The 13,815-nt window shown below is 37.3% G+C and overlaps 1 protein-coding gene across 16 annotated transcripts in view; it reads left to right on the top strand.

Annotated features, from left to right (window-relative positions):
- Positions 1-13,815, top strand: part of MAPK10 (mitogen-activated protein kinase 10) — a 336,526-nt gene that overhangs the window by 163,493 nt on the left and 159,218 nt on the right. For 13 of the 16 annotated variants that reach the window (XR_001903135.3, XR_004182577.1, XR_004182576.1 and 10 more), the window contains one exon: positions 3,888-3,959. Coding sequence is in view for 9 of the 16 variants with exons in the window: in XM_009207132.3 (XP_009205396.1) it covers positions 3,894-3,959 (66 nt within the window). In the remaining 7 variants the exon portion in view is untranslated. Of the gene's footprint in view, positions 1-3,887; positions 3,987-13,815 lie in introns of all 16 variants that reach the window. The other 3 variants (XM_003898913.5, XM_009207130.4, XM_009207131.4) reach the window with 2 other exon arrangements.

Raw genomic sequence — 13,815 nt, 5'->3', positions numbered from 1 at the left:
AATTGACCACATAAAGCACTCACTCAGCAAATGTACAAGAACAGAATTATAACAAACTGTCTCTCAGACCACAGTGCAATCAAACTAGAACTCAGGACTAAGAAACTCAATCAAAACTGCTCAACTACATGAAAACTGAACAACCTGCTCCTGAATGACTACTGGGTACATAATGAAATGAAGGAAGGCAGAAATAAATGAATGTTCTTTGAAACTAATGAGAACAAAAGATACAACAGCATACCAGAATCTCTGGGACACATTTAAAAAGCAGTGTGAGAGGGTATAACACTAAATGCCCACAAGAAAAAGCTGGAAAGATCTAAAATTGTACTTTAACATCACAATTAAAAAGAACTAGAGAAGCAAGAGCAAACACGATTCGAAGCTAGCAGAGAGGAGCCAAAAGAAATAACTAAGATCAGGCAAGAACTGAAGGGATAGGGAGCACAAAAACCCTCAAAACATCAAGGAATCCAGGAGCTGGTTTTGAAAAGATCACCAAAATTGATAGACCACTAGCAAGACTAATAAGGAAGAAAAGAGAGAAGAATCAAATAGATGCAATAAAATGATAAAGGGATATCACCACCAACTCCACAGAAATACAAACTGCATCAGAGGAATACTATAAACACTTCTATGCAAATAAACTAGAAATCTAGAAGAAATGGGTAATTTCCTGGACCTTACACTCTCCCAAGACCAGGAAGAAGTTGAATCCCTGAATAGACCAATAGCAGGCTCTGAAATTGAGGCAATTATTAATAGCCTACCACCCAAAAAAAGTCCAGGACCAGACGGATTCACAGCTGAATTCTACCAGAGGTACAAGGAGGAGCTGGTACCATTCCTTCTGAAACTATTCCAATCAATAGAAAAAGAGGGAATCCTCCCTAACTCATTTTATGAGGCCAACATCATCCTGATACCAAAGCCTGGCAGAGATACAACAAAAAAAGAGAATTTTAGACCAATATCCCTGATGAACATTGATGCAAAAATCCTCAATAAAATACTGGCAAACCGAATCCAGCAGCACATCAAAAAGCTTACCCACCATGATCAAGTGGGCTTCATCCCTGGGATGCAAGGCTGGTTCAACATATGCAGATCAATAAATGTAATCCAGCATATAAACAGTACCAAAGACAAAAACCACATGATTATCTCAATAGATGCAGAAAAGGCCTTTGACAAAATTCAACAGCCCTTCATGCTAAAAGCTCTCAATAAACTAGGTATTGATGGAACGTATCTCAAAACAATAAGAGCTATTTTTGACAAACCCACAACCAATTTCATACTGAATGGGCAAAAACTTTGAAAACTGGCACAAGACAGGGATGCCCTCTCTCTCCACTCCTATTCAAAATAGTGTTGGAAGTTCTGGCTAGGGCAATCAGGCAAAAGAAAGAAATAAACGGTATTCAGTTAGGAAAAGCAGAAGTCAAGCTGTCCCTCTTTGCAGATGACATGATTGTATATTTAGAAAACCCCATCATCTCAGCCCAAAATCTCCTTAAACTGATAAGCAACTTCAGAAAAGTCTCAGGATACAAAATTAATGTGGAAAAATCACAAGCATTCTTATACACCAGTAACAGACAAACAGAGAGCCAAATCATGAATGAACTTCCATTCACAATTGCTTCAAAGTGAATAAAATAACTAGGAATCAACACAAAAGGGATGCAAAGGACCTCTTCAAGGAGAAACTTCAAACCACTCCAGTAAGGAAATAAAAAGGGACACAAACGTGGAAGAACATGCATGCTCATGGATAAAGAAGAATCAATATCTGGGAAATGGCCATACTGCCCAAAGGTAATTTATAGATTCAATGCTATCCCCATCAAGCCAATGACTTTCTTCACAGAGTTGGAAAAACTGCTTTAAAGTTCATATGGAACCAAAAAGCCCGCATTGCCAAGACAATCATAAGTCAAAGAACAAAGCTGGAGCATCCATTACCTGACTTCAAACTATACTACAATTTCTACAGTAACCAAAACAGCATGGTACTGGTACTAAAACAGAGATCTAGACCAATGGAACAGAACAGAGTACTCAGAAATAATACCACACATCTACAGCCATCTGATCTTTATTAAACCTGAGAAAACAAAAGAAATGGGGGAAAGGATTCCCTATTTAATAAATGGTGCTGGGAAAATTAGTACAGCCATAGAAATCTAGAAAGCTGAAACTGGATCCTTTTCCTTACTCCTTATACAAAAATTAATTCAAGATGGATTAGAGACTTAAATGTTGACTAATACCATAAAACCTAGAAGAAAACCTAGGTAATACCATTCAGGACATAGGCATGGGCAAAGGACTTCATGTCTAAAACACCAAAGCAATGGCAACAAAGCCAAAATTGACAAATGGGATCTAATTAAACGAAAAAGAGCTTCTGCACAGCAAAGAAACTACCATCAGAGTGAACAGGCAACCTGCAGAATGGGAGAACGTTTTTGAAATCTACTCATCTGACAAAGGGGCTAATATCCAGAAACTACAAAGTCAAACAAATTTACAAGAAAAAACAAACAACCCCATCAAAAAAGTGGGCAAGGATATGAACAGACATTTCTCAAAAGAAGACATGCATACAACCAACAGACACATGAAAACATGCTCATCATCACTGGCCATCAGAAATGCAAATCAAAACCACAATGAGATACCATCTCACACCGGATTAGAATGGCAATCATTAAAAGTCAGGCAACAACAGCTGTTGGAGGATGTGGAGAAATAGGAACACTTTTACACTGTTGGTGGGATTGTAAGCTAGTTCAACCATTATGGAAAACAGTATGGCGATTCCTCAAGGATCGAACTAGAAGTACCATGATCCAGCCATGCATTACTGGGTATACCAAAGGATTGTAGATCATGCTGCTATAAAGACACATGCACCGCATTATGTTCATTGCTGACACTATTCACAATAGCAAAGACTTGGAATCAGCAAATGTCCATCAGTGACAGACTGGATTAAGAAAATGTAGCACATACACACCATGGAATACTATGCAGCCATAAAAGAGGATGAGTTCATGCTGGCAGGGACGTGGATGCAGCTGGAAACCATCATTCTCAGCAAACTATCGCAACAACAGAAAACCAAACATCACATTTTCTCACTCATAGGTAGGAACTGAACAACGAGATCACTTGGACTCGGGAAGGGGAACATCACACACCGGGGCCTGTTACTGGGAGGGGATGGGGGGAGGGATGGCATTGGGAGTTATACCTGATGTAAATGATGAGTTGATGGGTGCTGACGAGTTGATGGGTGCAGCACACCAGCATGGCACAAGAATACATATGTAACAAACCTGCACGTTGTGCACATGTACCCTGATAATTAAAGTATAATAATAAAAAAGAAAAAAGAAAAATTTATCTATACTGATACTCTAAGCTCTAACGTAATTACTCCAAGTCCTATATAGAATTCTATTATAAATTTTGTTTTATTTAATAGTGCTTTTATTCTACAGTAAGTACGTATATTCTGTTCAGCATATGTTTGAGGGTTTTTTGTTGTTGTTGTTAATTAAATGTTAAGAACTGAAAATTCTTTATAACAGGATGTATTTCCCTTTAAATTATTAGGTATGTCCCCTTTCTTATATCTAATCTTTATGAGTGTGATGGAATTGATCATTATAAAAGATAGGACCTTTTTACCTCATTTCATTATTAAATACAGTTTGTGAAAGGTATAGTATGGGTCAAGATAAGGATTATGTTGGAGATATGTTGTGTATGATACTTTGCATATAGCTCAAATTATGCCAAAATCTATATTGCTATGTAATGAAAAATAAGTGATTTGAAAATTTATGTTCCATTTCTTTTTCCTCTAGGTATTTATGAGCCTCCATTTCTTATACTACTGCAGTGAACCAACATTGGATGTGAAAATTGCCTTTTGTCAGGTGTGTGTTCCTTACAGGTAAAACAAGGTACAGTATATATTCCCTTGTATTTCCACTTTGACATACCATGTGCATACATTCCACACCAAAGTCAGTATTTATATCATATTAAAAGTAGTTTAGGATTGGGAGCTGGCAAGATGGCCAAATAGAAACAGCTCCAGTCTGCAGCTCCCAGCGAGATCAATGCAGAAGATGAATGATTTCTGCATTTCCACCTGAGGTACCATTAGACAACTTCTGTAATCTCACTGAGACTGGTTACACAGTGGGTGCAGCCCACAGAGGGCGAGCTGAAGCAGGGTGGGGCGTCACCTCACCCAGGAAGCACAAGGGTTCAGGGAACTCCCTCCCCTAGTCAAGGGAAGCCATGAAGGACTGTGCCATGAGGAAAGGTGCACTCTGTCCCAGATGCTATGCTTTTTCCCTGGTCTTCGAAACCTGCAGATTCCCTCAGGTGTCTAAACCACAGGGGTCCTGGGTTTCAGGCACAAAACGGGGTAGCCATTTGGGTAGACACCAAGCTAGCTACAAGAGATTTTTTTCATACCCTACTGGTGCCTGGAACACCAGTGAGACAGAACCATTTACTGCCCTGGAAAGGGGGCTGAAGCCAGGGGGCCGAAGCCAGGGGGCCAAGTGGTCTAGCTCAGCGGATCCCACTCCCATGGAGCCCAGCAAGCTAAGATCCACTGGCTTGAAAATTCTCACCCACAGCACAGCAGTCTGAAGTCGACCTGGGGGCTCAGGCTTGGTGGCGGGAGGGGCGTCTACCATTACTGAGGCTTGAGTAGGCGGTTTTCCCCTCACAGTGTAAACAAAACCGCCAGAAAGTTCGAACCGGGCGGAGGCCACTGCAGCTCAGCAAAGCCGCTGTAGCCAGACTGTCTCTAGATTCCGCCTCTCTGGGCAGGGCATCTCTGAACAAAAGGCAGCAGCCTCAGTCGGGGACTTACAGATGAAACTCCCATCTCCCTGGGATGGAGTACCTGGTGAAGGGGTGGCTGTGGGCACAGTTTCTGTAGACTTTAACATCCCTGCCTGCCGGCTCTGAAGAGAGAAGCAGATCTCCCAGCACAGCAATCAAGCTCTGCTAAGTGACAGACTATGTCCTCAAGTGGGTCCCTAAGCCCACACCTCCCAGCACGGGTGGACAGATGCCTCATACAGGAGAGCTCTGGCTGGCATCTGGCAGATGCCCCTCTGAAAAAACCTTCCAGAGGAAGGAACAGGCACAATCTTTGCTGTTCTGCAGTCTCTGCTGGTAATACTCAGGCAAACAGGATCTGGAGTGAACCTCCAGCAAACTCCAGCAGAGGGGCCTGTTAGATGGAAAACTAACAAACAGAAAGGAATAACATCAACATCAGCAGAAAGGACACTCACAGAAAAATCCCATCTGAAGGTAACCAGCATCAAAGACCAAAGGTAGATAAATCCACGAAGATGAGGAAAAACCAGCACAAAAAGGCTGAACACTCCAAAAACCAGAATGCCTCTTCTGCTGCAAAGGATCACAACTCCTTGCCAGCAAGGGAAAAATTTTGTTCTATTTTGTTAACCTTTTCAAAAAATCAGCTCATGGATTAATTGATTTTTTGAAGGGTTTTTCGTGTATCTATCCTTCAGTTTTGCTCTGACCTTAGTTATTTCTTGTCCTCTGCTATCTTTTGAATTTGTTTACTCTTGCTTCTGTAGTTATTTTAATTATGATGTTAGGGTGTCGATTTTAGATATTCTTCACTTTCTCCTGAGGGCATTTAGTGCTATAAATTTCCCTTTAACCACAGCTTTAGCTGTCTCCCAGAGATTCTGGTATATTGTGTCTTTGTTCTCCTTGATTTCAAATAACTTATTTATTTCTGCCTTAATTTACGTAGTAGTCATTTAGGACCAGAAACAGCATTTGACCCAGAAATCCCATTACTGGGTATATATCCAAAGGGTTGTAAATCATTCCATTATAAAAACCCATGCACAGGTATGTTTATAGCAGCACTTTTCACAATAGCAAAGACTTGCAACCAAACCAAATGCCCATCAGTAATAGACTGTATAAAGAAAATGTGGCACATACACACTATGGAATACTATGCAGCCATAAAAAAGATGAGTTCATGTCCTTTGCAGCGACGTGGATGAAGCTGGAAACCATCATTCTCAGCAAACTAACACGGGAACAGAAAACCAAACACCCCATGTTCTCACTCACATGTGGGAATTGAACACTGAGGACACATGAACACAGGGAGGGGAACATCACACACCAGGGCATGTTGGCAGGTGGAGGGCTAAGGGAGGGATAGAATTAGGAGAAACACTTAATGTAGATGATGGGTTGATAAGTGCAGCAAACCAACGTGGCATGTGTATACCTATGTAACAACCCGCATGTTCTGCGCATGTATCCCAGAACTTAAAGTATAATTAAAAAAAAAAAATAGTTTAGGAAATGGAAGTGAATAGGTGTGTTGTTTCTAATTCATTTAAGTTAGAATGGGATTAAAGGTATTTTTTTCAAGTTTTATTGTAAAGTGATTTCTTCTTTGATTATATTTACACTTCAAGATTTTAATATTTCTTTTCAAATCCTTGAAATGGGACTTTAACCACAAAAATGACTTCATTCTGTACAGTTGTCCCCCCTTATCTGTGGTTTCGGTTTCCACAGTTTCAGTTACCCACTGTTAACTGTGGTCCTCAAAATATTAAATTGAAAATTCCAGAAATAAGAACTCATGAGTTTTAGATTGCATGCTGTTCTGAGTAGTGTGAAGAAATCTTGTGCCATCTTGCTCCATCCCACTTAGGTTGTGCAGCATGTCTATATAATGCCACCTGCCAGTGAATTACATAACAGCCATCTCAGTTATCACATTGACTGTTGTGGTATCACAGTGCTCTTGTTCAAGTAACCTTTATTTTACTTAATTTTTCTATTTTTTATTAGTTATTGTTGTTAATATCTTACTGTGCCTAACTTATAAATTAAACTTTATCATAGGTGTATATGTATAGGGTTCAGTGCTATCTGTGGTTTCAGGCATCCACTGGGGGGTCTTAAAATGTATTCTCTGAATATAAGGGGAGACTACTGTAGTATTTCTCATCATAACAACTGATTGGCCTCAAATAGAGTATCTCTAAACCCACTATAATAATATACAGGTGGTACTCAGTTTGTTTTGTGATGCCTAATTCTAACCAGTACTTATAATAGTAAAAATGTTAACCAACAATAATGACAAATAATGGTATATTTAACCTAGAAGGGAAAGTAAGAAGGTGGCAACAACGTTTGGTAGTGTGCATGGACTAGATAAGAGTTGACTTCTTTGTATTCATGCGAACCCTATTTTTAAGGAGAAGTCTCCCTAGGGCACCTACATATATTTCAAGTATGTTTAAAACGGTTCTAACTTAACCCTGTTGTCATATATAATTGATAGTACTCTCTTTTACTCTCAAGAATTGTTCTAGTTTGGACAATAAATTATATGTTAACCTTATTCATACTTAAGCAGAGAGCTTCCTTTCAGTTTTTCAGCGGTGATTATCATTGCACCTTCTCTTTGAGCTGTGTTGTAAATAGAGACTGACATGCATTTCGAAACAAGATTTTTAAAATAACTCCTTTGCTTTATTTTAACGCAATTTTTCCTGATTCTAGAATTAATATTTATTATAGAAAATATAGAAAAGCATAAAGGGGAACAAAACATAGTGTTTGCATATACTCTATACTTACTGTATCTACTTTCCTTGAGCATAGATTTTCTATGACAAAGTAAAATGTGTTACCTGCTATAAATAAGATTTACTGATCTCTCTCATCTCCCTAACCTGTAATTGTTGCAGTTCCTGAAGCCTCAGGCCATTAGACAACTTCTCTAATAATAACTCCAGTGCTAAACAGCCTTGGTTAAAAATTCCATTTCTATCACTTACTAGCCATTTGCTTGTGACCTTGGGCAAGTTACTTGATCCCTAGTGCTTCAGTTTCTTTATTTATAAAAGGAGGAAATAATAATGCCTACATTTTAGGCTTGGTATGAGAATTAAATGAGTTTATACTTGCAAAGCACTGAGAGCAGTACTGGAACATGTGTTTGTTAAATAGATGATTAAATTTTAAATAAATTTACACTCACTCTCTGGTGCTCCCACTGAGTCCCAGTGCTTTAAATATTATCATTATCTTGAATATCACACAGTTTTATCTCCAACCCAAATATTTTCCTGGAACTGGACTCATATTCGACTGTCTGTTCTACATCTCCACTTAAATGTCAAATAGGCATATCGGACTGTACACATTCCAAAGCAACATCTCATCTATCCTCTAAAATTACTCTTCCCATTGTCTACTCTAGCTCAGTAACTGATAACTCCACCCTTCCAGTTACAATAAAATCCTTGGAATCATCTTTTGGGTCACATTCCATATTCAAGCCATCAGCAAATTCTGTTGACTCTTAATTAATTAAAACCTAACTGGAATCTCACCAATTCTCACTATTTTTCCACTACCACCCTGATCCAAGATACCCTTATCTCTTGCTTAAATTATTGTAAGAGCTTCTACTTTTGCCCACCCCCAAGTGGTTTACTCTTAAAACATTAGAAAGAATTGTCTTTGAAAAATATAAGTGTGATCGTGTCACTCCTTGACTAAAACTAAAACAAAAGAGAAAGACCTTTCAATGTCTTCCCATCTCGCTCAGCAAAATCTTTATAATAAATCCTTATAATAAATCCCCAGGCCTTTATTATCTAGCCCCCTAGAAACCTCTATCCTAAAATGTTCTTCTGTTATCCACTTGGACCACTCCTTAACCATCTTCACGGCTTCGCTCAAATGTCATTTTTAAGGAAATATTTCCTGACAACCCTATTTCAAATTGTCCTAACCACCCGACTGCATACCCAACTTCCCTGCCTCCGTAACACATCAGTATCTAATGTTCTATTTATGTTGCTGGTCTGGAATTTTGCTTCCCTCTCTCCACTGGAATGCATTTTGCACATGAACCAGATTTTTTTAAGTGTCTTGCTGGGGCCAGTTCACAGAGGCTCACAAGAGCTGAATATGCACAACTTTCCAACTCAAAGTTTAATGATGCCAAGTTGGTAACTTAAAATCTGTCATAATCGGAGTATTTGTGTTACAGAAATGTGCGAGTACTGCAGATAGGTCCCCTTCCCATTTTTCCTCCTCCGCAGCCAGTTGTTGAACATTTACCATCACACCATTGGAATTTTGTCTCCTGTTCACTGCTGTACTGCAACACTCACAGTAGTATGTGACATAGGGTCAGTGTATTAGGCAGTTCTTGTGATGCTATAAAGAAATACTTAAGGCTGGGTAATTTATAAAGAAAAGAGGTTTAACTGACTCATGGTTCTGCAGACAGTACAAGAAATGTGGTGCTGGCATCTGCTTCTGGTGAGGGACTCAGGAAGCTCACAATTACGGTAGAAAGCAAAGGAGGAGCAGACATCTCACACGGCCAGAGTGGGAGAAAGAGAAAAAGTGGGGAAGGTTCCACACACTTCTAAGCAACCAGATCTCACAAGAACTCACTCACTATAGTGAGGACAGGACCAAGCCACAACCCAAACACCTCCCACCAGGCCCCACCTCCAGCACTGGGGATTACATTTTAACATGAGATTTGAAGGGAACAAATATCCAAACCATATCAGTAGGCTCTCATCAGACATTTGCATAATGAGTAAATGAATTATACACGTTTTGTTTATGTAATCAGTTGCAACAGTGATCCTGGTGTGGTGGCAAATGAGTAGGCCTGAATTTTTAGGTTAAATATCTGGGCCTTACCACTTGCAAGCTGTATGACTGTGAGCTATTTCCTTAGCCTTCATTATCCTAGCCATTTACATGCCATTAACACTTAAAAAACATACCAACCAAAACCAAAAAACTAAATTAATGTTTTACATATTTCCAGTTTAAATCTGAACCTCAAAAACAATATCAATGAATATAACCTTAAACCTTCAGCCATTTTTTAAAATACAGAAAGTCTTTGTGTAGGTTGTAATTATTTTTCAGTTCAACTTTCTACATCTGGGTGCAGATACAGAATGTTTATTTTTAATGGAAGTTCTTTTAAAGCAAAGGAATACAAAGAAGTGAAGCATGAACTTTCTTAATGACTCTGGATTTTCTTGCTTACTATGAGCTTTTAATATATAGAAAATATGCATGCATATAATGTTTTTTAAAAATCTAGAAATAACGTAGTAAGCAGAATATTTCCATTTGTGACTGGACATTTTATTTACTTCCCGTGTAGAATTTTCTTTGATAATTACATTTATTTTTATTTTTCCTGTAGCTCTGTGCCTCATTCACTTCTCTAGCAATTGAAAGAAAATAGTGTATTTATTTTTAGAGGCAGAATGATCTATTGAGGTTTTCTTTAAACTATGCTCTGTGGAAGCTTCTCATTTCCTGGGGCATCTCACAGATCCTTTATGTACTATGGTGTTCAAGCTTATCACCAGCTTGGCTGAGGCTACTCTCAACTTTTTGCCCAAGAGACAATACTCAAAGACCTTAAAAAACTTGTCAATAATTAATTAATGATTAACTGTGTCCAGAATTCCAGTCTCTTGAGCCTTAGTCCATGGGGTTTTCAATTATGTCATATTTCTAACTTTTTCACTATTGTCTGTAAGAAATCAGAGAAATATGGAAAATAAAATTGCTGAATAGTATTTGTCAGCAGAAAATATGTACATTATCTATAATAGTTTTTACCTTAATTCTTAACTGAATTATTTGAAGAATATGGGATTCACTGACTTTTTAAAAAAAGTTACTCTTACTATTTTTTTTTAACCCAGCAAAGTAGCTTTTGAAGGCAAGAGGTTTCTTGTTATAGTCTCGGGGGAAATTTTTCATTGTAATGTTAGACAATAAAAGAATAATCTTTAGTTTGCACTGGTATTAATTCAATAATTACAAAAATATAAACCTACAGGGAATATAAAGTGCAAAATTCTTGATTCTCCTGAGAAATAGGTAAGTAGTCTTAGCTCTCTTTTCTCAATTGAACAGAGCTACAGAAGTGTTACATTTCACTCTATAAATTTAAAAAAACTCATGAAAGTGTTCTTTTTGGAACTTTGTTGTACTGAACAGATTATTCAGGATTTTAACCAGGAGATATATTCACAGAGAAATAATATGTGTTGTGGCCTCCCAGCTCCTACACACTCACCGGTGTCTACAGCACTTACTGCGTTCTTTGTGCATTACTACTAAGTTTATAGATTTGTTTTCCCCACTCAACCCTATCTCAGGGTCAGGACCAAGGCATCTTTCTCCCTAACTCCCAGGCCCAGAAGTTTATCTTACTCCAGAAAATATTCAATGAAAGAGGGAAAATGAAAACCCAGCAGAAAAACACCATTTCCTAAATAGAAATGTGTTTGCTTGCTTTTCAAAATCAAATCAATTTTTCAACATCCTCATATCCTACAATTATATATTAATAGATTTAATTATGTTTTCGTTATTTTCCTAATCATAAATCAGTGTTTACCTAACATTTATCTAACATTTATCAACTTACTGTCCTCTGTAAACATTTACCGATGATTTAGTTATGAATAATTTTAAATTATTTCCTGATTTTGAGAAAGCCTGTGACACAGAGGGTACGAATTAATTAATCAACAAATCATAAATTTAAGCATCACTAGAAGTAAAAGGGACTGAGCTAAGATTGGTCTTCCTTTTTCTTATGACACGAAAACTCCTTGTGGCTCCTTATCTACTCATTGACTGATTGATTATTGGTTTTACCATTCATTGTTTCAACACATATTTTTAAGAGATTTTGGTAATTTTTCTAGTTTATTAGTTTAATATCCCTCCCATTTAAAAATTTAACTTAATTCACTTACAAAAATTGACACATAACAATCTTACATGTTTATGGAGGTACATAGTGATGTTTTGATATATAGTGTATAGTAATCACATCAGAGTAATTAGCATATCCATCATCTCAAACATTTATCATTTCTTTGTGTTGGGAACATTCAATATCCTCCTCCTAACTATTTGAAATTTATAATGTAAACTATAGTCACCCTACAGTGCTATAGAACACCATATTATATTCTTCCTGTCTAGTTCTAATTTTATACCCTTTAACAAATCTCTTTTTTCCTCACAACCCTTACCCATCTCAGCCTCCAGTACCCTCTGGTCTACTTTTTACCTCTATGAGATCAACTTTTTTTTAGTTTCCATATATGAATGAGAACATGTGGTGTTTAACTTCCTATTCTTATCTTATTTCACTTAACATAATGTCTTCCAGTTCCATTCGTGGTGCTGAGAATGGAACTGGTGCTGAGAATGACAGGATTTCATTTCTCTTTTATTCCATTGAGTGTATATACCTAATTTGCTTTATCTAGTCATCTGCTGTTGGACACCTAAGGTTGATTCCATGTCTTGGCTATTATGAATAGTGCAATAAACATGGGGCTACAGATGTCTCTTTGATATAATATATATATTTTTTTTATGAGCACCCAGTAGTGGTGTGTATGCTGGATCATATGGTAGTTCTACCTGTAGTTTTTTGAAGTTTTCTGAAGAACCTATATACTGTTCTCCATAGTGGTTGTACTAGTTTACATTCCCACCAACAGTGTATAAGAGCTTCCTTTTCTCCACATTCTCACCAACATTTATTATTTTTTGTCCTTTTTATAATAGTCATTCTAACTGGAGTAGGATAACACATCAATGTGGTGTTGATTTGTAGTTCCCTGATGATTAGTGATGTTGAGTGATCTTTTCATATATTTGTAGGCCATTTGTATGTCTTCTTTTGAAACATGTCTGTTCAGATCATTTGTCTATTTATAATCCAGATTTTGTTGTTGTTGTTGAGATATTTGAGCTCCTTGTATATTTAAGATATTAATTCCCTTTGGAATGAATAGTTTGAAAATATTTTCTCCCATTCTGTAGGTTGTATTTTCACTTTGTTGATTGTTTCCTTTGCTGTGCAAAAGCTTTATAGTTTGATACAATCCATTTTTTGTTTTGTTTTGTTGCCTCTGCTTTTGAGGTCTTATTTTCATAAAATCTTTGCCCAGAACAATGTCCCAAAGCATATTCCCTATGTCTTCTTCTAGTAGGTTTATAATTTCAGGTCTTACATTTAAGTATTTAATCTGTCTTGAGTTGTATTTTGTTTATTGTGAGAGATAAAGGTTTAGTTTCATTCTTCTTCATATGCATAACCATTTAGCATCATATATTGAAGAGGGTTTCCCTTCCCCACTGTATGTTCTTGGTAGCTTTGTCAAAAGGCAGTTGGCTGTAGATATGTGAATTAATTTGTGGGTTTTCTAATCTGTTCTGTTGGTCTATGAGTCTGTTTTTATGCCAGTGCCATGCTGTTTTGGTTACTATAGCCTTGTAGTATATTTTGAAGTCCGGTGGTGTAATACCTTTAACTTTGTTCTTTTTGTTCAGGATTGCTTTGTCTATTTGGGGCCTTTTGTGGTTCCATACAAATTTGGATTTTTTTTTTTCCTGGGAAGAATGTCATTGGTATTTTGGTAGGCGTTACATTGGATATGTAGGTTGCTTTGGTTAGTATGGTCATTTAACAATATTAATTCTTCTGATCCATAAGCATGAGATATCTTTTCATTTGTATCCTTTTCAATTTCTTTAATCAGTGTTTTATAGTTTTCCTTGTATAAGTCTTTCACTTCCTTGGTTAAATTTATTCCTAGGTAGTTTATTTCTTGTGTACTATTGTGTAAATGGAATTGACTTCTTGATTTCTTTTCC

The sequence above is a fragment of the Papio anubis genome, chromosome 3 (assembly GCF_008728515.1).
Source record: "Papio anubis isolate 15944 chromosome 3, Panubis1.0, whole genome shotgun sequence".
In the NCBI taxonomy this organism is placed as follows: Eukaryota; Metazoa; Chordata; class Mammalia; order Primates; family Cercopithecidae; genus Papio; species Papio anubis.
The sequence above is the reverse complement of the archived record's forward strand: the minus strand, read 5'-3'. Positions and strand labels throughout refer to the sequence as shown.